The sequence below is a fragment of the Homalodisca vitripennis genome, chromosome 4 (genome assembly GCF_021130785.1).
Source record: "Homalodisca vitripennis isolate AUS2020 chromosome 4, UT_GWSS_2.1, whole genome shotgun sequence".
NCBI classification, from domain to species: Eukaryota; Metazoa; Arthropoda; class Insecta; order Hemiptera; family Cicadellidae; genus Homalodisca; species Homalodisca vitripennis.
Genome location: NC_060210.1, coordinates 181534129 through 181560747, shown reverse-complemented (window position 1 = coordinate 181560747; position 26619 = coordinate 181534129). Strand labels below are relative to the sequence as shown.

Here is a 26619-nt window from a genome sequence, read left to right as displayed (position 1 = left end):
TTGGTAAAACATACGATAATAAGCTTACATTTACAGGAATGGGGAGAAAGACTTAACAATTAAGTATCAGAATGGAGTGCCTATGATAGTTAAGAAGACAAAAAACTAATTTCATCCAACGGACATACTTTTTTGACTAACTATCAAAATGTATATGGAATGAAAAGCAAACTAAGAGCTCAATTACTACGTCTAACTTCAACGTTGCCATATTGGCGGAGACAAATTTGTCAGTTGATGTTAACGATGCTGAGGTGTTGCCCAAGAACTTCTCAATTTACAGATTTGATAGGTCTTCACTGAGCAGCTCTAAGTCTAGTAAGGGTGGAGTAATGGTGGCGATCAGAGATACTATCGCGTCAACTCAACTCTACTCTGAAATCTATGAGATTTAGCACCTTCTTATTGAGCTTAAGCCCTGCAAATACATCTCATGGCTCCTAGTAGCTTGTTACATCTCTCCTACGCAGCCTCCCTCCAAATACAATAGTTTGTTACAGTCAAGAGAGGCGCTAATGTCAACGGGGCGAAGATTCGATGAAGTGGTTGTCGTGGGTGATTTCAACCTTCCCGGGATTGATTGGAATGGGTTGTCAACTGGTACACATTCCCCAGCGTCAAGAGTGGTACAGTTACTGATGGACTTGTTTCAGCTGTACCAAATCAATCAAATCTATAATAGCAGAGACGTCATGTTAGACCTGATTCTGAGTTCTAACAAAGATATTACTGTATCACTGGAGAGTGATAATCTTTTACCAGTTGAAGAGAGACACCACTCACCCTTATCCTTTGTGATCCACAACCGACATACCAACCAATCTCACTAACTCAAAAGACACGTATATGATCTGAAAAGGTGTAACCTTATGAATGTTCACCGCTCGTTGTTAACTACTGGCCTTCATACAATACTGTCCAACCCAGTCTCTAACAGGGCAACAAATTCCTTTACCTCTACAATTTCTAACATAGTGAAGGCTAACTCGCCAGTAAGAAGAATTGGCTACTCTCCGTTTCCTAAATGGGTTTCATCTTTCTTGAAAAACTTAATAATAACAAAGAAATGTTTACATAAAAAATACAAGCTCTTTCCCTCAGCATCTAATTATTCCAGATTTGCTAACATAAGAGCAAGGTGTAGGGTCTTAGTTGCCTGGGAATATCGCCAGCATATACAAAGGGTTGAGGCTGGAATTCCCAACAACTTCTTTTTTTTGGAGTCATGTCAATTCCACAAGAAAATCTTCTTCTGTGCCCTCTCAGATTGTTCACAATGGAGTCGTTGCTGAGGAGCCTCTTGCGATGTGTGAAGCATTCAAGGACTTCTTCTCCTCAGTGTTCACGAAGCCCACGGAGGTCTTTGTTCTAAGCAGATATAACCATCTCGGCGATGGAGTTGCTTATGAGTTCACCCCTGAAGAAGTATTGGAGAAGCTTAGAAACCTTGACGACAAAAAGGGTTGGGGCCCTGATGGGATTCCACCAGGTGTACTTAAGTACAGCAGAAGCATCTAGGCTACTCCAGTTTGCCACATATTTAATACTTCACTTGCGATGGGAATTTTTCCTGGGTCGTTCAAAGCAGCCTACGTGGTCCCCATTCATAAATCAGGACCTACTGATATCGCCTCTAACTACAGGCCCATTTCTATCCTCTCAGCTCTGTCCAAAGTTTTTGAGGATCTATTTCTTGATCGAATAAGATTTAGGATTGCTCAGTTAACCTGTCCTCAACAACACGGCTTCTCACCACGAAGGTCGACTTTATAAAACTTAATGTTACTTCAGACTCAGGTGCAAAGTGCTTTTGCTAACAGTAAACAGCTAGATACAATATATTTAGACTTTTCCAAAACCTTTGACACTGTTGACCATGCCTTGTTACTCAAAAAAATCTCTGCACTTGGCTTCGATAACACTTCAATTCGTTGGCTGTCGAGTTACCTCTCCGAGCGCAAACTTGTTGTGAAGTTTGCTGGCTCAATCCTCTGAGTTTTTCTCACTTTCTGGTGTTCCCCAGGGCTCTATCATAGGACCTTATCTTTTCGCACTCTTCATAAATGATCTTCCTCTGAATATCAACAGTGACTGTCTAATGTTTGCGGATGATGTCAAGTTATTCTCATGTTGCGGACTGTGACTCACTTCAAAATAGTCTTCATAGTGTATATGAATGGTGCTTAACAAACAAAATGTCACTAAACGCCAAGAAATGTCAAGCCATATCATTTTACCGTTGCACTTCGCCTATAATATACAAATATTTGTTACAAGGAGTAACCATCGCTAGAGTGAGTGAGGGGAGAGATCTGGGAATTATTCTGACACAGAATTTTAGCCCTGAGGCTCACGTTCATAATATCTGCTCAAAGGCTAACAGAATGCTTAGTTTTTTTCTCCCGTTTTTCTAAACAAATTGTGGTCGTCACGCCACAAAATAACAAATATGGTTGCTCTGAGGACTATGTACTGTGCCCTGGTACGCCAGATTCTGGAATATGGATCGACTGGTTGAAACTCACACCAAAAATACCTTTGTGACGATCTTGAACGAATCCAGCGTCGTTTCATTCGATTGGTGGGTGTCATAAATGGATACCAATACCAACAATTGATGATCTGTACTCCAAACTTGAACTAGAACATCTTGAGGCTCGCAGGACTGTAGCTGACTTAGCATTTCTCCACAAGTCGGTGAATGGTGAGATGGTTTGCCCAGACGTCCTTCAACCCCTCCATTTCAAGACACCATCCAGCACTCGTTCCAACGACCTCTTCATCAGACAACACTATGGGACAAACTACGCAGCAAACAGCACGGTGGCACGTCTATAATATTTTATGCCTTGCCATAGTTTATTATATTAGTATAATTTTTCAGCCATTCGCATGTTTTGTTGTAGAAATTCTTGTTTAGGTTAAGTTGTTATAAGTTAATTATATGGATCTTGAATATAAAAATAAAAATATAAAAATGGAAATAAATAAATAAAACGTTCTTTCACAGTAGCCATTAACTTTGTTTTGCATATTTTGTGAAGTAGTTGGGATGCATTTTACTCAACCAATAATGCGCCCTCTTTCATTGTCTTCAGTGGTTACCACTTTCCTTCAGCAGTCTGGGAAAACTTAATTCCAATTTTTTTAAAAATTATCTCATAGCAAACACACCTTTTGCTAGTCTTATTGAGGTTCGTAACTCGATATTGATTTTTCTTTAGATCTTTCCATCAATAATCATGTTTAGTTTACGATCAAAAATTGCAGTAACCTTGTTGGTTTCATTATCAGATCGAAGGAGATGAATAAACGACTTAGTAGCAGTTAATTATGTTTACTCTTGGTTCCTTTGTGAGAAACCCATGCAGTTCTAGTATTGTCTCTTTATTCCAAAACAATCTGGTATCACTTAGGGATATAAATTTCAGAACAGATTTGTACGTCTGCTTAGTTTAAGTTGTTATGAGTCTCTGTCATGACATCGACGATAACAGTCATTGGTATTGATAAACCAGCTATGTTTTTATGAAATTATCATCAAGGAAACAATTCCTGGGGGTTATTTGTAAAGAAGTACTTTTTTTGTAAAACTAAAAAACATCGGTATTTATTGTGTTTTATTTATTGTGTTATAAATTTATGACATAATTTGCTAATTAAAAAAAGTCAGTGAAAACACATTGGTTAGTAGAGTGAAACGCCGCTTACCGCATCAGAATACGACGATCCAGTCAGAAATGGCAGCGCATAATGTACTTCACAATGTGTACCTAAAACAACCCGCCATTTCTGATTGGATAAACCTTTTGAGATGCGGTTTGCGGCATTCAACTCTACTAAGTGAGCTCTTTCAAATGAGGTATCACTCGACCCATGCTTCAATTTAAGATTTCCATGTTTTCCTCTGTGGGCCGTCCCCCCATGGTTGGTCATGTCACGGTAATAGGAAGAAAAAATAATTTACATAGCCATATGACACTGTGCAAAGTTTATAGATGTTATCTCCTATGGTTTTTAAAATATTAAGCCGTACCCATACTTTTCAAACACCCTGTATATTAGAAGGATGGCAGCAGGCAACAACATTAATGAAACAATAATCCATCGTGCACGAGAGGCAAACAAGTAAAAAATAAACAGCGCATAGAATAATGACAACACTATAAGTAATATCAACAACAATAATCATAATAAGGCTACCTGTGTGTGTGTAACAAAAAACCACAAGTATATCTGTAAGCATTAACAAAAGAGATTGTGCAACATTCAATAATGATCAACAACATTGATCAGGCATAACAACTAGCTGCCGTGCACACAACAAATTAACGTCCAAACTAAATCCAGTTTATTAAACACCAATATCAATGCAAGAAGTAATATCAATACGATAACAATAACCATAATAATACAAGAAATATGATAAAAACTATAATAACTATCATTGTTAGGTCCCATATTTATAATTTTTTAATTCAGATTTTTTACAATATTTTAATTTATTATACTTGAACTAGGAAGTATTTTATGTTCTACATAGTTTAGTGTCATGCTTTCTCTTTGGCTCATACGAATTGAATACGTATACTGTATACAGACAAAGGATAAGAAAGGATTTTACTCTATGATACAGTGTTGTATTATTATTGTTTTTGTTAACCTCAATAATTTATTTAATCATAATTATAGAATTCTGTTAAGTAGACGGTATGGATTTTACTCAAAGACCTGAAATATTTTATAGAATATGACTCCAAAATATAATACTTTTAGACAGTTGATATAGGTTCAAAGAACAATTCAAGGTAAGTCATACCTATTAGGCCTAGACCTGTTATGATGTTTGATCCCAGGGGGCTTGATCCCAGGGTTTTTAATATCTTAAAATTTATTTTTTAAATGAGTGATTGAATTCCAGATTAATATTTACTTTCCTAACTTCGTATTATTATTGGGCTGAGTATAATATACTTGAATACATACTAGCTTACATCCAATTATGTATCCAACAGATACTCAGGGTAGACTTTAATAAGCGGCCTGGCCTACACTTGTTATTCAGTATTTTTATCGAAAAATTCGATATATTCAACTTTGATGTGTAAAAATTGTACACAATAAGAGTTATAATACGTTACCGTAACAAGAACAATCTCGTACATTATAATTTTTAAAACAAATTTATCACTAACTAACATAACAAAACCATGCATGGCCTAGACTTAGATATCAAAGAAACCGTACAATATTTATAACTTGCCCAGATTGATATCAGTGAGTAACCGCTTTTGTGAAATGGAGGAAAAAAATTCTCCCCTTGGGTTACCAGGAGCTAACCCCACATGTTGAAGCCACTTAAACAAATCTCGTCACTTTTGAGAAATATCTCATGTACATTCCTAATATTCATCACCATTTTCAAAGTCTCAAAGTATTAGTTACTTCATGCTGTACAATTGTTTACATTAAAATTACTATAACTAATAAGTTGAAATCATATGCTAAGTTAAATCTAAACTGTAATATCGAATTATTCCTTCGGATAGAACCATTTGATAAAAACAACCGAACAACGAGTGTAGGCTGCTTATTAAAGTCTACCCGTATCGATTGTTTCGGTATCTATGAGGACACCCATCTCTTGAGACAGGCGATCGCACTTTTGTGTTAAATTGCCATGCCTGTGTAATCATGTTGCCAACATCTGCTTCGGTAGGCTACATGACTCCTCACAGCTGTGATACACATTGGCCTCTAGTAGTGTTAATTTAATTTGTTTTACTTCAACTCCATAGTAGTGCTGTTTGCTGCTGCACACTTACTGTTTACAAAAGAACTATTACAAAAGCAAATGGTGAACTTTATGGGATGTAAGAGACACAATGTTATTGTTTTGTAGTTTTTCAAGTGAGTTTTAGAAGTTAGTATCGTAATTTTCCGTCCTACTGTACCTGTTGTGTCTCAATGCTCACACTTTATAGGCTAGCTTACCAAAACTGGATTGAAACCCTGCATCAATTTTTCCTAGAAATAGTCTGACAATTACCCTCCAACTGCCCTTAGTTTTTTCCTTAAACGCCAAATCATTTTTTTTTTTTTCAGTTTTGCAAGTTTTGTTTCTAAAATCTGTAAAAAATATTTTTTTACAGCAAACATAACTGTATTTGGTATCATTTTGTTCACAATGAACAGTATAATACAATAATAATAAGTAACTAAGGTAAATATTTTCGTTTGAAAACAGGAGTTTCTCAAGTACTGTAAGTATTTTATACAGACTAGTAGGAAATGAACTCTTATTACTAGGTTTTAAGTAAGAGGTATTTGGTGAAGCAAGGCATTGCACACAGACTCCATAGTCAGCGCACAACTAGTGTCCTTTTTACCTACCATGATGAACTTAACTAATTCCTTCATTTACCAAATTGCTGCCATGCAATTGTCTGATTCATCAGATCTGTGTTGATAAATTGGGTCCACATCACGATCATTTTCAGTATCAGTCAGAAAACTCACACTGCTGAATGCCTTCATTATTAAAACTAGCTCCTGGCATAATCACTAAAACATAAAATACATAACTTTTTTTATAGTAACTTGAAAAACTATAAATTGATAAAATTCTCTTTCTTATGTCTCGGTAAAACTTCACTATGTATTTTTGCAATGGATAAAAATATAAATGTACATTTCACAAAAGTATGTATAATATGCAATTTAACATTCTGGTTTAGAGTCTGGTAATGTGAAATTAAATTGTAATTATGTTGTGTAATTTGTCCCATTTGACTAATATAGGTAGTGCAGTGAGTAACAAGAAATGATAAAATGTTTACAGTAATGTATGTTATCATTGAACTGAAAATAACAAAGTTATATACAAAATAAGCTGGTCTCTAAACCATGTTTCGGTTATATAAGTAATATTATATTTCTATAAGTGCATAAGTTGGTAATAACTTGGATTTTCTAAATGTTAAACTATATTTCATGGATAATTTGAAAAATAAATGATTAAATTATAAGTAGAAAAATAAATTAGTTGTAATTAGTAAATTGTATACTAGACTATCAAAATATATGTTCTTTGGTTAGGATAGCACTAACAATATAACTATACTAGAGCGTTAGATTTATTATGTCATGAAGGTGAATTTAAGCCCTCCTCACACCTAAACAAGTTTTATAAATCCTGGAATTAGCTAATATCGTTCATTAGTAGAATTCTTCAATGGTGGATTATTGAAAACACTTGTAATTCTTAAAAATGCAATATATTAAATCAATTATATTGGAGGTTTTTGTTAGTTTTATCAAAGTTATAAACATGTGGTGGATGTAAAAGTAAGTTACTAATACGTAATAAGTTCTGTTGTCTTGTTGACATTATCTGAGATAATTAATTACAGTTTGGTTAAACATACAATATGCATTGTTATTTGTTAGTTCTGTTTTCTTTATACTCTGTTTTAATTTGTTACTAATTAATTTTGTATATTTTTACAGAACATTAAAGATGGCTTCATTAATAAACCAGCAAATGTATCCTCCAAGTCATAAAACTGTATTTGTTTTGGATCATACACCTTATTTTGGGATCTCAAGTGAAGAGTTATTAGAGTTTGACTTTACAAAAGCACGTGGGCCTGGTTTTATACCTCTGGCACCTATAGTAAAGTCATTATGGACATGTATAGTCGAAGCAGCACTGGAATACTGCAGAGCTGTTTGGGATATTTTTCCTCAACACAACAAACTTGTATGTATTGCATTTCATTTCATTTCATTTATTTATTTCCACGGCAATCACCACATTTACAATACCATTACATAGTAAAATAACATACTTGCATTTGATGTAACAATACAGTCAGCTGTACATTTTGTGCCAAATGCTTTCAAGTTATGAGTGACCCATTATTTGTTAGAATATTTTGTAATGTAGTAGTTATGGTAGTACTGTATGTCTTCTTAGTAGTCATATCTCATAAATTCAACATGCATTTATGAGAGTTTGTTCTACATTGTTTGTCCAAGTGTTGAATTCAATGATTGCATCGTGGAGTTGAAAAGAGGTATTTTATTGCTTTGATCTTATGTCATTTGTGATGGTTGAAATTACATCAGCCCAATAGCTGTCTTCTGGCCAGACAGACAGTTTAATTGGTGTGGACAAGTAGGAAGCAGGCAAACTTATAAAAAATGTAGACTGTTATTTGAGCAAAATATACTTTTGCTGCCTCTTACTGAAGTGTCCCAGGACGCAGGAAAAACCCATAAAATGAGGAACTGTCTATTGCTATGTAGGATGTTTGTAAACCCTGCTTTTGACTTATAACCAAACTAACATTAGCTTTCTGAATATCCCAAAATAACATTCACCATTCCCCATCACTGCTACCAAACACACTATGTTGTACTTTTGACCATTGACCATTTGACCATGCACTTTTTTTATAGTTTAATGTTTATGATCAATGAAATTTTGTAACTAACCTATTAATTTATGGATGTGAGGTTAAAGGGCTCATAAGGAGATAAAATACAGAGTAGTAGTTTGTATACATTTTATATGTTAAAAATTATTGTTAATTTGGAAACAGAATTAATCGATTTTTGTAAAACATTACTTAGTATACTAAATATATGAATGCAACTGTACAGTTAAAAGTAAAGATTACAAAACAAATGTAAGTAATAAATAAGAATTCATGTAATGTAAAAGGTCATAGAAAATTATTAGTATTCCATGTAACTTATTTATTTTATTCGTGATGTTAAAGAATTTAACATGGTGTGTATCTGTAAATGAAAAACCGTTATAATCTTCACCTAAAATTGAGTTTAAAGATAAACAACCAATATATAAATTTAAATATTATAATAGACTAAAAATGTTTCTTATAATACAAGTAAACTATTAACATGCAAAATAACATTCCTTTTAGCAATTATTGGAGAGTGTGTATGGTACTAAGTTAACTCTTTTATTGTGATAATATAATATGAGTAATTCATGTAATAATTGTTTTAGAAACATGAAACTTTACACAATAGTTTTTGAATGGCTCAAGCTTAAAATCAGCAAAATTCATTGGTATACTTGTTTAAAAAATAACTACTAAAAAGTCTTTATCTTTTTTCTGGTTAAGAGTTGACCAGACATAACTGTTTTTAAAAATAACCTGATTATTATAACATTTTGTAAACTGCTTTTAATTTTGTTTCTGAAAATTAATAACATTGATGAAATTTTAAATAATATTGGCTTTTATTGTTAATTTTAAAGATTGTATTAAAATACTAAACCATTTCGTGATATGTTTTTTTTTCATTCATTTCATGCCTTTGTACAATGATGGGTAATATGAAAATTTGTACATAGATATTTTATTGTTCTATTCGTAAAAATATCAGTTTTGTGTTACCAAGTCAAAGTAAGTTAAAAGTAATTGTCCTTTCATGTTTTTTAACCACGTATATCACTATATGCAAAACACATGGTCTGATTTTGATGAGAAAGATCAAACTGGTGCTGTTAGTTTATTCCTTATATTATTTTGAGCTGATGAAGCCTGTGTATGATCTAATACAGCAATGTAGCAGCTGAGATTTATAGATGCTGGTATCATGGGTATATATAAAGAGAGGCTCAGAGATTTCAAGCTCTCCTCTCAAATTTGAAAAACAAACATTCAAATTGCAGCCAGTAGTTTTTGTTTAAGATTAAGCATCTAGACTTGCATAGGCATAAGCATCTTCCCTTACACTCAACCTGGCTCAGCAGCATATAACCTACCTTATAAGCAGTACTAAAAAATTGTGCTTGAAAATATTGGATATTGCTGAAAAACATAACACCTCATTTCTTTGTTTAAAATTTGCTATTGACAATGGAGGGTTTGAAAGGAAAGTAGGATTTTGGACATTTGCCATCTTTATACATTACAAAATGTATAATGCTACATCTCAATGATTAAAATCTACCTTCTTCGTCAGGTATAAAGATTAATACATAAACATGTGCTTAAAACTACAATGTGCAGCAATGGACTGCCACTAAAAAAAGAAAATAAAGGAATCTTGACACCTGCGTGAAGTCCAAACAGGAGAAAACGAACCCAGGGGACTGCACAGAAACAGAATGCAAGAGCACAAATATACGTCACACTAGCACCAGCAAAAGTGGGGAACTAACAACAAAAATTAAATTTCTTGTGGTATCTCGGCGTGTCATCTGAAACAATGAGATAGGAAGGCGATGGGCGAAAGTTCCATAATTACATGGATAGAAAGTTTTGTTCTCCCAATCAGTGTTTGATCTTCTTTTAGCCAAAATTCAATGATTTTGAGTGTCTAGAGCAGGTACATTAGTAACTTTCAACATCAAATTTAACTATGCCATCAGTTTCAGGTTTTTGACTTCTCAGCAAAGTCTTTGGAGTTTTTAACAAAATTATTTCATATTTAATTTATTTTATCTAATATTTAACTATTTAAAATTAATTGATTAAATTATTTATTGGAATTGTTGAAACTATCCACTCTATTTTTTTTTTTGAAATATCCTACCAAAGCTTAGTAAAAATGTAATCTTGACAGGTGATTTAAATATTAATTTACTAAATGATTGTGTAACTACCCAGAATTACCTTAGTTTGATGGATGGTTGCGGTTTTCAGTCAATGGTCAATACTCCCACAAGAATTACACACAGTTCACAATCTTGTATCGATCACATTTTTATTAACACACAGAAAATTAAATTCATTTAAAAGTGCTTGTGTTCGATATTGATCTGACAGATCACTGTGCCATAGGTTTGAAATGGGCAATAAACTGTAAGGCAAATAAAATTAAGGAAAGACCGATTAAACACACAGGTTAGTCTAGATTATAACATGGTTAGAGAAAAGCTCGAAAAAAACCAATTGGGAACTTTGCTACAAATTCACTGATGTGAATTATTGTTATGACATTTTCAACCAAATTTTGACTGACATAGTAAATAGTAGTAGCAAATCTAATAATACAAATTCCAAGGTGATAAAGGCAAAGTCAATTAGTCGTGGATGACAGCTAGGTTATTAAGCAAATTGGAAAAAAGGAAAAAACTATACAGAACTTACCGAAAGAGGCCTTATGATAATGTATTTAAAAAACTATTACATTCGATTCCGTAATAACCTAAAAACTTGAAATTGACACCGAGAAAACACAATATTTATTCCAGGAAACTGAGCGACTGTAACGGTGATTCGCAACAACAATGGAAAATAAATAAACAATTTAAACGGGTAGGAATTTAAAAAAAGGTGTGAATCAGATAACTCTAGATAACGGAGTTGTGGTATCGGACGCACACGTTGTACCAGATGAGATAAACAAATATTTTATCTCTGTTCAATCAGCTGACTATCACGGTTCAAGAACAAACAACAACAAACTGTGCAAGCTGCTTGCCGGCCGCGCCGCTTCCTGCGCTAGTCTCACCAGCCCATTACGTTAATTCCTTTTTTATGTTTCCAACTACAGAAATAGAAGTCGAAAATATTATCAATCAGCTAAAGAACGATCAACTGGATTCGACGCCTTTAGTACCACTTATAAAAGAAATTAAAATATTTATTACAACCAGTTATTAACTTATCTTATAAAATTGCAGCATGACTACGGAATTTTTCCAAATAAACTGAAACAGAGTATCGTTGTGCCGCTGTTAAAAAAAGGAAAACTCCACACAATTAAGCAACCTTAGACCAATCAGCCTACTTTCAATTTTCTCTAAAATATTCGAAAAAAATAGTCAATATACGTTTAGTTAAATTCCTTAATAGAAACAATTTTATTAATATTAACCAATACGGGTTCAGGAAAGGGAAATCTACCGAAGACGCGCTAATAAAACTTCACTAATATAAGATATATTTAAATTTAAATCGAAAGCAATAAAGTTACAGGACTATTCATTGATTTTCGTAAAGCGTTTCGACTTAGTTAACCACAGAATTTTTATTAAGTAAACTAGAATCAATAGGAATCAGAGGAATAGCTTTAAATCGGTTTACGACCTATTTAACAGGCAGAAACCAGCAGGTAAAAATTGAGAGCTGTCTTAGTCCCCCTCTAACCATAAATTCAGGCGTCCCTCAAGGTTCAATTTTATCAGCAACTTTGTTTCTTATTTTTATTAACGACCTACTTGAACAGACTTTTCGTGGTAAAATTAGTGCATTTGCAGATGACATTGCGATTTTTTATGCGGAAAAAGAAATCGAAATTCTGCATCAAAGGATTACAAGGACATATCCTTAATGCAACGATGGTGCTTGTAACAATAAAATGCAAATCAATGTAAAACAAAACAAAATATATAAATTTCGGCTTTATAGACCTTTCTTTTTGAAATTCCGCTTACATATCACCTACAGGATTGTACGCAAACTAGTCTGTGTACCTGCCAAGCTATAGAACAGGTTAGTCATTTTAAGTATTTGGGAATCACTATTGATGAAAAAATTGAATTGGGGAAAACATATTCAGGAGCTGAACAGCAAAATACGATCTACACAGTAAGAAACATTCTACTTTTTAAAACAATTCTGTGATAAATTTTTATCGCGAAACCTCTACTATTCTTAGTCCAGTCAAGACTTCAGTACGGAATAGTCTGTTGGGGAGGTGCGTACAGAAGTCTACTAGATAATCTTAGAGTGTCACAAAATCATATAGTGCATATAATGCTAGGAAAAAAACTCAGAGATAGCTCGTTCCCCCTATTCCAACAAATTAGAACTCTACCCATTCAACATTTATATGTGTACAAAGTGCTGAAACTATTTTATAGAAGAAGTGGCAATGAAGGTACAACTTTCCTTGTATATGGAACAAGAAAACGTAAATAAAAGAATTTTTAGAGTACCAAAAGTAAAAAAGGAAATATTTAGACTATGCTTTCAGTACGTAGGTCAAAAAATTCTTTAATAAATTAACCTATTAATATTAGATCAATAGATAAATTAAACCTTTTCAGCAATAGTGTATTTGACTGGTTAATTGAGATAGATGATGTTAGATTTTTTAATAGAGTCATTAGCTAAAGTTAAAAGTTACTGTTTATTTTATATAAAAATTAATTTGGTTTCATGTACCAAATTGTATATAGATGGTTATTGCATATAATGTATAATGTACTGTGTGTTATTGAATGCATGTACATGCATTTTGTAATAGTGAATGTGCCTAAATAGCGCATTGATTTTTTTCTTTGACAGAAGTTATTTATATGTTTATAATGTTGATTTGTTTTTAATGTACTATGTTTGCTGCTATGTTTTTAATTGTTTTGTTTTTTTTTTAATTCGAATTGTATAAAGAGGATACTAATTGTTATGTTGTTTTTTACTATTTAATATTAGATAATTTTTATTCTGACATTATATGGATAAGTAATTACTAGTTATTTTTATATTGGTTATATTTTTTGTATTCTTATTTTTAGTTCATTTGTAGTTTCAGGCACCTCGGAGAGTGGCCAGCATGTAATTTAATGCAAACTGAAACTCTAAAAAGTAATATTAAGTTTATTTTATTTTGTTAATCCTAATCACGCTACTGGACATGTGATTAGGCTATTCCTAAGATTTTATTTTTGTACTGTTTTTGTAATTTTTTGAAGGAATAAATCATTATTCTCATTATTCTCATTTGGAACTACAGGGTGAAATTTACTGTCAAGATGAGGATATGGTGATGGGATCTCCTCTATCGTACATTTTCTTCACCAATAACTTTTGAAGAATTTGAGCAAAATGTTTGCTCAAATTTTAACATATTTTACAAACCACTTTAATGTGAAAGGTTAACATTAAAAGTTTTGGATAGTTTAAGGTTGTTTATTCTAATGTGTTGAATGACATACAAATTTTGTAATTTGCAGAAGTTGTGAGCTTTCCATGCAATGCCTGAGTAATGTCTAGTTTTAAATAATGATGGTATAATAGTGCTCCAAAATTTATACAAACATGTATATGTCCAAACACAAATCTAAAACATATTTACTAGATCTTAAAAGTCAACATTTCCTGGGGAAAGATTATACTTCCTAAACACCCAGTTTGTCAGCCCTGTGCGAAATAATTTTCTATGTACATCACCGGCTGGCATGGACTATAGGTTCTAATGCCATCTCACATCTAATAACACAAGGAGTTAACAGTGTATTTGGTGTATTGTCAATTAACATAATACCATTGTGAAAGAAATGTAGCAGTTTAAATGTTGTATTGTTTCAGTTTTCCTACCGAGGAAGGTTTACTTACTGCATCATAATTAGTACAGTAACACACTTAGATTATAAAAATATTAATGTAGGGAAAATGTACAATCTGTACTAGAAAAAACATGTTATTTATTGAGATTGATTCATTGATCGTTTGTTCCAGATCAGATTTGTTGTAAGTGACACCCAAGCTCATGCTTTGAATGAATGGAATACTACACAACAAAATACAGGTTTTGTTAGTATCTGAATCCTTAAGTGAATAATAATATTGCAACATGTTACACCATGCTTATTATTAAATCAACTCTTGATGTGGTAAAAATGTTTCACCAATGCCAAGCAACAAATTATTAGTTATTTTTGAAGTTTAAATAATTTTATTATTTACTAAAGAAGTGAAAATATATTTCTCCATATCTTTGTACAAATTATCTTTATATTGGCGCTTTGTATGTTTGGAATTTTAAAACTTTTTTGTATTTTTATAAGACTTTACTTTCAAATTTTTGTTTTAGGCTTTTTCTTTTCAACTTTACAGATTGAGTCAGATAAGGTGCCCTAAACATGTATCGAAAGAACAATTTATAGCTGTAATAAAAAGAAAATGCATTCATTCTCTAATCAATATTTTAGGGAATTCATTTCAAAAAGTTGAATTTTGTGAATGGGGTTGCCAAATCTGAAGGATATGGATTTTGATCTAAATATTTTCAAATTTAAACTAGTTTTACCATGGTACAAGATGTTTTATAAATATATTTTATCCAAGTTTTATTTAACTTTGTACTTTTTACTCTCCAACAAATATTCTGAATTACAATGTACTATTATTATATAATTAAAAATATATTATTGTATATTACTAATATCATTATTAAACCTGTGACTTGGCCAGCTCTTGGTTTAATGAGCAATCTTACATTGTTACATTTAAGCTTAAATTCTGAAAAATAGAGAACTCTAATATGTCAGTATCACTTTTCATAATGCTTAGAATGTTTAGAAACTGTGACAACTAAATTAATTAAAAACAAAATGTAACGGAGCTGTGTAACGGTGGTCAAAATGTAATGGTGGTCCATCAATGGATTAAAAAAGCTGTCAGACTGTGCTTGTGAATAATTGATTGAATTGAACTAAAAAAAAAAACCCTTTATAATATTATTCCTTGCAGCCTTTATTATTATTATTATTTAGAAGTTTTGTGCTGCCTTTTATATTACTGGAGTAAGCTGGATGTTCAAGAGCACTATTTCTACATTTATGTAGACATGAATTATTTCTTTCACTAATAATCTGACAATTGGAATTTTTCTTTTCCTCTTATAGGCTCTTGTAACTCTACCCTAGTAATTGTACATTGTGTTACACTTTGTCTCCCAACTGGCACAGTGTCCAGTGTGCTGAATCTAATAATAGTTTGCTAGCTAGTGTAAGGTGTAGGAATGAATGTCGTAATAAAACACTAAAAATTATAACCATGAAAACTCTATAAATGAACTAGTTAAGTTTTTTTGTGGTGTAACTTTTCCCCAATACATGTATAAGAACTCTTAATTGTGTCAAAGTGTTGAAAGCTGAATCTTACTTGTAGCTGCTGAATGCACTGTCATCTGTGGGAATTCCCCCAAGAGCAGGTGGAGGTGACTTCTCCATCATACATGGGCTACAACGAGCCGTACAGGCCATGTGCGAATGTTCCGAGGCTCAGCATGAGAAACGTACTGCTCTCAATGAAAATGCCACCAAGGTCAGATAGTGAATGATTTCCAATGTTCTTTAATAATTGTTTTACTTGGAATTTGTTAAAAGTGATTAAGTATAATATTTGATTGTATTAGTTACGAAAATGATAATTCATAAATCATCAATTAATTATAAATTGAGGTGTGGTATAATTAATATACTCAGGTAGTAAATATTTGAATCGCAACAGTCAAAATCAGGTGGCGCAGCCGTAGCGTCGGATCTCAGCAATATCAATGATTTATCTCCTTGGTAACTAATCAATCAAATGTATAATTCTGTTAGTAGTGTTTCTGAAATATTATAAGTAAAACTAATAAAACATCATAATAAGTTAAAACTTAGAAGAGAAATATTGGTAAACACATGTAAATTAAAGAAAATAATACATTAAAAAATTGTTGTTTAGGTATTAAATCGGGGCAGAGTGATCTGTCTAACTTCTGCTCGAGATAATGCTTCAATAAAAAGTCTGGAAGAGATCTTCCAAAGTGAACTGGTTCAAGCCAACAAAGTAGCAGCTGCTTCTGATCAGTAAGTTGAGACAACAATTAATTCTGATTGCAAAATATAGAAGAAACTCAAATTACAAAAGCGTAAAAATATCATAAAATAACAATTAATATATTTAACAATACAAATTAGTGATAAAGAACAAAACATAAATTAGAGCAAGATTTGATGTTATGGTGGATTTACATTGACATTTTCACTTAAGACGATTAGTCTAAAACAAGTAGGCTATATCTTTAAGAAAGATTATCATTGTAAGTCAGTTATATTTAATTTTCATTGAAAATTTCATAATCTATCAATATCTCATTTCATTTTCGAGATGTCCTGAAGCAGATAAGACAAAAAGACAGTTATACAAAAAAAGTGGACATGAAAATTACGCATCATAAAACTTATTCTTGTAGAAATGAAGTGTTCATGTAAAATTTAAAGTTAGCATATGAAATCTTTCTCAACATTTTCTGGCACATGACACATCATTCAGATTTTTGTTCATAAAATTGGTTTTATAATTAGTGTTTAAATAATTAAAAGTCGACAGTCGACACACCAAGTCACTATAAAATGATCTTGTATGTGTTGGGATATGCTACATGTGTTAAAATGTCACATTTTTGAAATTTAGTATGGGTGTATTGAGTTTGTTTACAAATTTATTTCTGCTATTTTTTAATTGCTATTAAGGTTACCTGTATGACCAAAGTAAAAATATACGCTAATGCTCAACCAAATCCTATGGAGTGACATGCACCATCATTGAATTCAGTATTCGTCATATAGAAATAAAGCTTCATGCACAGTTTCAAGTTTATTGCTCAGTTTGTTTTCGAGTTATCGTGTAAACAGACAGACAGAAATGACATTTTTCCAGCCCCACGAATGATAGGCTTCGATAAAGCTCAGTGAATGTTTTTAAACAATTGTAAACAAAGGAGTTTTAAGTAACTGTCAGGACTTGTCACAGTTTTCCTATATTAACACCAAATGGTTTTTTTTTTTAATTTTGTGTAACTTTGTTCAAAAGACTATGTTGGTTTGACTCAAAATCCCTATATATAAAAATGAATAATCATTGGTCTTCATTCAATTGGCAAAATGATAAATTGGTTTCTAAACATGCATTGGCAACAACATTGGCTCATAACAAAGATTTTAATAAATGTTATTCCTTAAAAGGGCTTTAAAAAGTACCTGAAGTTCCTCCAAAATTCATCTTGAACACTTGGAGCAAGCAAGCACACCAATTAGTTAAAATAAAAAATACCATTTGGACTGGATAAAAGGTACTTTTAAAATTCAGATTGTAACTAACCATAAGTTGCAGACTTTGCTTAAAATTTATGCACTGTGAACATGTACTTATCTGCTTTTATATTTATTCAACCTTTGCATTTCACTATATTTTGTTGTATTTAGCCATAACTTTAGTAAAATATTTTGCAACATTTACAGTAATTTATTTAGCATTTTTATAATTTAAATTTATAATGTCCACAGATAATATAGAAAACTTATTGTATATTATCTATAGTATATATTTTCTAAACGTTTATCTGATGCTAAAAATTGTGCTGTTTTTTACATTTTCTTTATTTCTAACCCCTTATACAATGTTTAAACATTTTTGAAAATAGAAAAATCCGAAATATTAAAGAATATTAAGAAGTTTTATCTTTATGTATATACGAGGGCTGTTTTTTTTCAACTTCCGATGTGGTATAAAAATAAAACTAGGGAGAGTAATTAAATAAATTTATTATCAAAAGTTAGGTACATTATTAGTTACTTTTCAACATAATCGCCATTTAAATTGACGCATTTTTCATACTTGGGTACAAGCTTCTTAATACCTTCTTCATAGAAGTTTGCCGCCAGTGATTTGAGATGGGTTTTCACGGCGTCTCGCAGCGCGTCGTCTGTTCGGAAGCTCTGCCCTCCTAGCATCTTCTTCAGTTCCGGGAAAAGGTGATAGTCACTCGGCGCTAAGTCAGGACTATACGCCGGATGGTCAAAAACATCCCATTTAAAACCGTCAAGAAGATGCTTTGTCAAAGCAGCACTGTGAGGACGGGCGTTGTCATGAATGAGCACTACTCCCGATGTGAGCATTCCTCTCCTTTTGTTCTGGATAGCTCTCCGCAAACGTTGTAACGTACCGCAGTATCCTTCCGCATTGATTGTGTTACCTGGCTCTAAAAACTCAACAAGCAATACATCCTTTTTGATCCCAAAACACGGTGGCCATAATCTTTTTGTTGTTGAAAGTTTTTTTGATTTTTTTGGGTTTGTTTGGAGAGTTTGAATGCATCCATTGTTGGGACTGCTGTTTCGTTTCTGGGGTGTCGTAAAGAACCCATGTCTCATCTCCTGTCACGATTTTGATCAAAAAATTTTCACCATCAGCTTTATAACGGTTCAGAAAAGACGTTGCTGACGCCATTCGCCGAGCTTTGTGGTCATCAGACAACATCTTCGGCACCCATCGCGCACAAAGTTTAATGTAGCCTAACTTGTCAGTTACGATAGAGTATAGGGCTGACCTTGAAATCTCAGGAAACTGATTGGATAGCTCCGTAATCGTAAACCTTCGATTGCTTCTTACACTTTGGTCAACTCGATCAACGAGGTCTTCGTTTGCGACCGACTTTTGTCCTTGGCCCCCTTCATCATGAATGTCAACTCGTCCATCTTTAAATTTCCTACACCAATCACGCACTGTACTGTCACTCATAAAGCTTTCACCGTATACTCATTCCATTCTACGGTGAATTTCTGCTGCAGATAACCCTTCAGCTTGCTAGAAACGAATGACACTTCTCAACTCACACTTGGCGGGAGATTCTATCATGGTAGCCATGTTTATGTGTCACTAGATAAATTGGAAATGGCGTCGGCCGTCCGAAAATGAGTGAGGTTGTAGTGGGAGAGGTGCGCAGTTGACTGCCACGCATTGCTGGCCGATACCGCTCGCCCAGCCATCTAGCGGCACGGTCGGAAGTTGAAAAAAAAACAGCCCTCGTATGTATGATGATTCCAAAGTATCTGTTGTCAATCTAGGGAACTATTTGGAAAGAGAACTGATTTTGAAGAATATACATTCTTTATATATAGTTTATAAGAATATTCCTCGTTGTAAAGTAAAGTTATCTGTAGTTATGCATGCAAAGAATAGATATTTTTCAGAATTAATTGCCTTTCCAAACAGTTCCTGGATTAACTTTTGGAATCCAGGCAATCCGAACGAAGAGATAGAGATAGATTTTATTGAGCCTATATTGAGCTAGCCATTTGAAGAATTCTTAAAAAATCATAATCTGTTATTGAATTCAAAAAAATCCAATTTCATAACTCGACAACAAAACAACAAAATCGGCACAAAATTCAATGGCAATGATCTTGCAATGATCTCATAACAAAGAAATTTTACCAAATTTTTAGGTTTAATCATAGATGAACACCTTTCTTGGAATAAACATGTTAACAATGTATTAAATAAAATTTCATCTGGAATCTACTCCTTACGGCGTATGTCAAAGTTATGCGAAAGTGCTCTAAAAAAAATTTACTACGCACTACATCATTCATTCATTCACATTTAGCATACGGAATAAGTATCTATGGAGCAACATCCAAACAAAATCTTGACAAGATACTAAAAATGCAAAAAAAGCAGTTAGAATAATATTGAACCTAAACAGACGAGATTCAGTAAAGCACCTGTTTAGTAAGCTCAAAAATTCCAACAATTTATAGTCTTTATGTTACGGAGGTCATTAAATATGTTTAAAAGTAATTCTACAAAATTTTTAACAGTAAAGCAATGACTACAATACACGTAATAAAATGAGCACTGACAAACATAACTTGACATTCTATGAAATGAAAACAGAATATATGGGGAAAAAATGTTTTAACTGTTTACCCAAAGAATTAAAAGATTACAATGGCAAAAAGTTTGATAGTGAAGTAAAAAAAATTTCACAAATAAAGCTTTATACTCAATTGGAGAATTATTATCAAACAGTTAGCAGAAAACTGCTTAAAAATAATTGTAAATGTTAGTGTTAGTTTTAATATAAGTTTTAGTTTTAGATTTTTATAGTTATTGACACTATTCATGTACAGTTGATGTTTACATTTAATGTAGCTCAATGTATGTTTTGGAATAAAGAAAATTCTCTCTCTCTCTAATCATCTTTAGCTTTAGATTTATAAGGATTTGACATGATGGTAATAAAATTGTCCTCATTTAGAAACTTCTGCTACACACCTCATTTATAATCTGCACTGAATCTGCATCTGAAAAATCCGTATAACTAATATTTCAAGACGTGCAAAAATCTCTTTCTTATTTTTTTCAACTATTAAAGGTGTACTTGACCCATAACCAAACAACAAATATTTTAAAAGAAAACTACAATTCAGCTCCCATTATTTCCTCTGCCCCAATTGATAAGAACGCATCAGGAAGTAGGGGGAGAGGAGTGACGTAACACCAACGACCTTCAGACTAGTGCTGACCGATTGGTTCAAGCTTATTGTTTATATGTGTAAGCATATCCTGTTTGTGTAATTCGAATTTGCCCATTTGTTTTACAAACGTTATTTGGTCTGTGTTTTTTAGCTTTTGGCAATACATGGTTTTGAACATCTAAAGATGAGACAATTATTTTGAAACATGTAGTATAATAGGGTGCAGAACCATAAATTTTGAAACTGTTTTGACAAGATAAAGTTCAAGTTTTGTTACTTATTTGTGTGGCATGGTGCCACATGGTTTTCTTGTGTGTTGCTCAATTGCTATAATTGGTGTGATACACAAAACTGATCTTATTTTTCAAATATCTATGATTTTCCATACAGCTATTGGTGGACCTGTTTGGAAATTTAATATACTTCCATCTCCAATTGAGCATACAACTATAGTTTTTATATACCAATGAATACTTTTGTGCTTACATGTAATTAACATTGTTTTTATGTGGCAGTCTGATCCCAGTTCACCACTGCCATCTTGTGATCATCAATGTGTTTCCCAATAATTTGGACGCTGTCGCTGTCACTCCTCATCCTGTCATCAATGTAAGAGTCTATTGTTTTCTGTAATAGTCAGTTTGCTGCATTGTCTAATAATCTAAAAGAGTAGATAATTCTTTTACTGAATATCTGAAAGGAATTTAATGTAAATAAAAATTTTACTAATTAATATTGATTAAAAAAAGTTATTTGTTAGGTGTACGTTGTAGATTATAAAATAAAAGCTGTTGTTACTTAACAGATGTATTATAGTTAAAATCCCAAGCATTATACATTACCAGGCTTCCAAACTCTTCCAATAGGGATATTAAACAAAGCCTCCCTGTAAAGCTGAATTATACATTGAAGAATGATTTTGAATAAAGGCATTATTACGAGGGTCGTCCACAAAGTAACCTCCGTTTTGAAATAAAAAATAAACCAGTTGAGATACAAAAAGTTTATTATATAAATGTTAAAACTACAGCTTTTCTCTACTTTTCTACATATTCACCATACAAATTCAAGCACTTATATCTTTTAACAGTTTTTGAAATTCCGTCTTTAAAAAAATCTGCCGCCTGAGAACGTAGTCAACCTGTCACAGCGTTTTGAAGCTCTTCATCACTCGCAAACCTCTGAGATGCAAGCCACCGCTTCATGTACGGGAAAAGATGGAAATCACTTGAAGCCAAGTCCGGGCTGTAAGGGGGGTTGGTCAAAAACGTCCCATTTGAACTTTTCCAAAAGTTCTGTTGTTCTTTGAGCTGTATGAGGGTGGGCGTTGTCATGGACAAACACAACACCAGATGTCAGAAGACCACGACGCTTGTTTTGAATCGCTCGTCATAGCCGTTTTAAGGTTTCACAGTAAGCTGCAGCTGTAATGGTCGTACCACGCTCCATAAATTCAATGAGCAAGATGCCCTTAGCATCCCAAAAAACTGTAGCCATCAATTTTCTCGCTGAAAAAGATTGGCGAGCTTTCTTTGGCTTGCTTGGCGAAGCGGTATGACCCCATTGCATTGACTGTTGTTTTGTTTCGGCATTCACATAGGCTACCCAAATCTCATCTCCTGTAACAATCCTGTTCAAAAATGTTTCTCCTTCAACATCATACCGAGTAAGAAAGTCTATGGCAGAACCCATTCTTTTCATTTTTTGATCATCGGTGAGCACTTTTGGAATCCAATGAGCACAAAACTTGTGATAGCCTAGTTTTTCTGTCACTATCTCATGCACAAGACTTCGAGAAATTTCAGGAAAATGATCTGAAAGTTCCGAGATTGTGAAGCGACGGTTCTCGCGAATTTTCTCATCCACTTTGTTCACCAAGTCATCACTGATGAGAGATGGCCTACCACTCCGGTCTTCATCGTGAACGTTCGTTCTTCCATTTTTAAAAAAACAAACCCATTGACGGACTACACCTTCGCTCATAATGTTTGGGCCATACACCGCACTCAATTCACGATGAATTTCAGCTGCTGTGTAACTTTTCGACCACAGAAATCTTATTACACCACGCACTTCACACTTGGCGGGATTTTCTATCACAGCGCTCATGTTTTTACGTTGTAACAAAAGAATGCGTGATCGCACGATGCTCTCCCTTGCACAGCTAGAAGCGTACTGAACGGCTGCGCACACCGATGTGAGAATGGCGGCGCTACCCCCACTACTTATCGCGCCACGCCCAAACGGCGGTTACTTTATGGACGACCCTCGTATTATGTTGATGTTAGGCCTTACCAATAAAACAGAGTATCTTAGGTGGCATACACATGAGGGGAGGCCATTGAAATAAACACTGACTTGTTGCTGAACCAGGCTTCCAATCTCTTCAAACAGGGATGTCTATGGAAGTCCTTAATGATATTTATACAAAACTGAAAAGTCTTCAAGTATTCACAAAGCACATGGCTATTTTAGTTAATATCTGTCTACAGATTCCTTTTCTTCTTAGTATAAGCTTTGTTTGTAATAGTTACACAAGAAATAACCCATCCAATTAGTTGAGGCACTGCAAAAGTGAGTGCTGGAATGTATTCTGGGGTGTGAGAGGTTGTCGTCAAGTGAACTTGTTGTCTCTCTGTTGATTGCATAATAAGTGATGAGTTGATGCTTCTCGTCGGGTTGGCTCACTAGAATCGCAACTACAGTCCGCTTTTTAAGTGCATCGTACCTAAAGAGTGGTGGGAATGCTAGCTCTGTCACTCAGCATAACACTTCATGAATTATTAACAGAGGGCGTTTGTTTTTCTTGAGAGCTTGTGAATATCATGGAAGGAGACCAAACATATGCATGTGGTGTTCGTATGTAGTCCTAGCTTGGACCTCAGTACACCTTGCCCATATGAATGATTTATCTCTGTGCAACTAATACAATCAAAGGTTTAAGTAGAGTAGCCTTCATTATCTTTTTATCAAAGCTGCAATACACTTTTCAAGGAATTTTTTTTGTAGTGTTATGAGATGTATTCGCTTTAATCTACCTACAATGTACGCACTAGTTATATTTTATGTTCAGTCGTAATTATTGTGACAGATTTTATAGCATTTAAAATTGCCCTTAGCACTTTAATTACCATTGCAATTTTAGTAGTAGTTTAAGGTGAAAGCTACAAATGTTGAAATTTCATCTAACTGTTTCAAAGTGAAGTCAAGAAAGTCACTATTTTTATCTTATAAATTGTGTTTTTTACCTCTTTTAAGCAGAAGGTTTCCAAAAAATACATTGAAGATTATTTTTATAAAATGACATACTGGATGGAATTAAGGCATATTTTATAAATGCTGTTGATGACAGCTGTAAAATATAAAAAAAATTTGGTAGCAATAAAAGGCAAATCTTTTGTAGTTACTATTTTCTGTACAATACTGCCGAAATCCAATCACTAAATACTTATTCAATAATATTTAAAAATAAAATTTAATATTTTCTAAAAGTTTGAAGTTCTTGTTTTGAACGAGACTATATATTAACAGTTATTGTAACAATTGTACCATGAAGATTTTTTTAAAGTTAATCATGTGTTTCATAAATTTTTTAAATTTACTAGCTGTTATCCGCTGCTTCACACACAATTTTAAAAATTGAAATTCTTACACTACTTAGTAAAAGCACTTATCATGGAGCCCTATGCAATTTTTCAAATGTAAGTACGCATATATTAGGTAGATATTATTTAAATATTCATGGTTAAGAGTATCAGAGTAACCTGACTCTTACATCATGTTTTGCACATGTAACAGCATTTCTGGTTCAAATTAATTATATTTCCAATGTCACAGCTGAGTCTGCCTTGTTACCCTGATCAAGAAAATACAAATACACAGGTCTCGGAAACCTATTTAGACTAAAAAGTGTTTACTTCTAGCCCTTGTCATATAATTCCGGTCTAGGTTTTTTCCAATACCATATTATACTTTAATTTACTGTCTCGACGAAGAAAAAAACACAGATATGTAGGATTGAGAAGCCTCTATTTTGTTTAAAAGGTGCCTACTCCGGCCATTTAAATTCACTTAAGGTGCCACTTTAAAGTTTGCCTTATTGCCCCAATCAAAGAAGTACATACAAATGTAGCTCGAAAAAATCTACTTTGGTCAAAAAGTCTACTTTCAACTTTTCTTTCCGTCTAAAATATTTCTAGTGCCATAGTTGAGTTTGCCTTGTCCCGATCAAGAAAATATGTACAAGCATACGATGTAACAATAATAGTTTGTAATGTTTTACATTATACAGATTGGAGCGCGGTAATTTGCATTTTTGCACTGCAGGCTGTGGTGGCACTGTTGGTCAAAGAGAGGGGAGAGTGGGCGTGGCTTATAGTGGCTGACGGGAGATTTGTATTCCTCCGCGTTCCAGTTGCCATCATGCAGTGGACACGAAAGGAGAGGTCGTTTTGTGTTGAAGCGTATTTTTCAAATGCCCACTCGATCATTGCAGTGCAGCGTGCTTTTCGTTTACGATTCGCTGTTCTCCTACTCGGACGTGTTCCTGGTCGACAATCAATTGTAAATTGGGTAACTGCATTCAGAACAGCAGGGAATGTGTCATGTGTACGAAGGGGACCTCAGAGAAGGATTACAACACCGGAAAACATCGATAGAGTTAGAGCAGCAGTACTGCAATCTCCAAAACGCTCTGCTCGGAAGCAATCACTTGCTCTTGGCATTTCAAGACGTTCTCTCCACCGGATTCTTTATGATGAACTAAGATTTCACCCGTATAAAATGTGCGTGGTCCATCAATTGTCAGCACGGGACTATTTGACACGGCGTACTTCTTGTGAAGACATGCTTGCAACTATACCGCGTGACGCAATTGTGTTCTTTTCTGATGAGGCACATTTTCACCTCAGTGGGTGTGTCAACAAGCAAAACATGCGCTACTGGAGTGAAACAAACCCCAGAGAAGTCCACCAGAGAAGTCCACCAGAGACCTCTGCATTCGGACCACGCCACTGTGTGATGCGCCATATCACGAGTAGGCATCATTGGCCCTTACTTTTTTCAGGATAACCGTCGTGCCATAACTGTGAACTCTGAACGGTACTTGACTATGATACAGGATTTGTTTCAGCCGGCTCTTGAGGCAATGCAATTAGAGGATACATGGTTCCAACAGGATGGTGCCACTGCACACACAGCGAGGGTTACCATGAATTGTTTGAGGCAAATGTTTTCTGGACGGCTTATCTCTTTGAGGGGTGATGTGAACAGGCTGGCACGCTCACCAGACTTATCCCCATGCGATTTTTTCTTTTGGGGTTACCTGAAGTCGAAGGTGTATATCAACCGTCCCAACACCTTGGAAGACCTAAGGAACAATATTGAGGCTGAAATTGGCAGAATACAAGTCGACATGCTTGTTAGAGTTAATGAAAACTTCAGAAAACGTATGCAGCAGTGTGTGGATGCCGAAGGTCGACATTTGCCAGATACATTATTTAAAACCATGTAATTTAAAAATTCCCTTACTGTTCAATATAATTAAAATAAAAAATAATTTTTTCTAAGGTTCATAATTTTTTTATTTCATTTCCAAA

General features: G+C 33.7%; 1 protein-coding gene across 1 annotated transcript in view; it reads left to right on the top strand.

The window, feature by feature from the left end:
- The first annotated feature begins 4616 nt into the window (after window positions 1-4616).
- Window positions 4617-26619, top strand: part of LOC124360727 (integrator complex subunit 13) — a 35725-nt gene continuing 13722 nt past the window's right edge. The window contains exons 1-6 of the mRNA XM_046814577.1: window positions 4617-4808; window positions 7510-7762; window positions 14448-14522; window positions 15882-16037; window positions 16443-16567; window positions 21538-21631. Coding sequence (XP_046670533.1) covers window positions 7520-7762; window positions 14448-14522; window positions 15882-16037; window positions 16443-16567; window positions 21538-21631 — 693 coding nt within the window. The 5' untranslated portion in view covers window positions 4617-4808; window positions 7510-7519. The remainder of the gene's footprint in view (window positions 4809-7509; window positions 7763-14447; window positions 14523-15881; window positions 16038-16442; window positions 16568-21537; window positions 21632-26619) is intronic.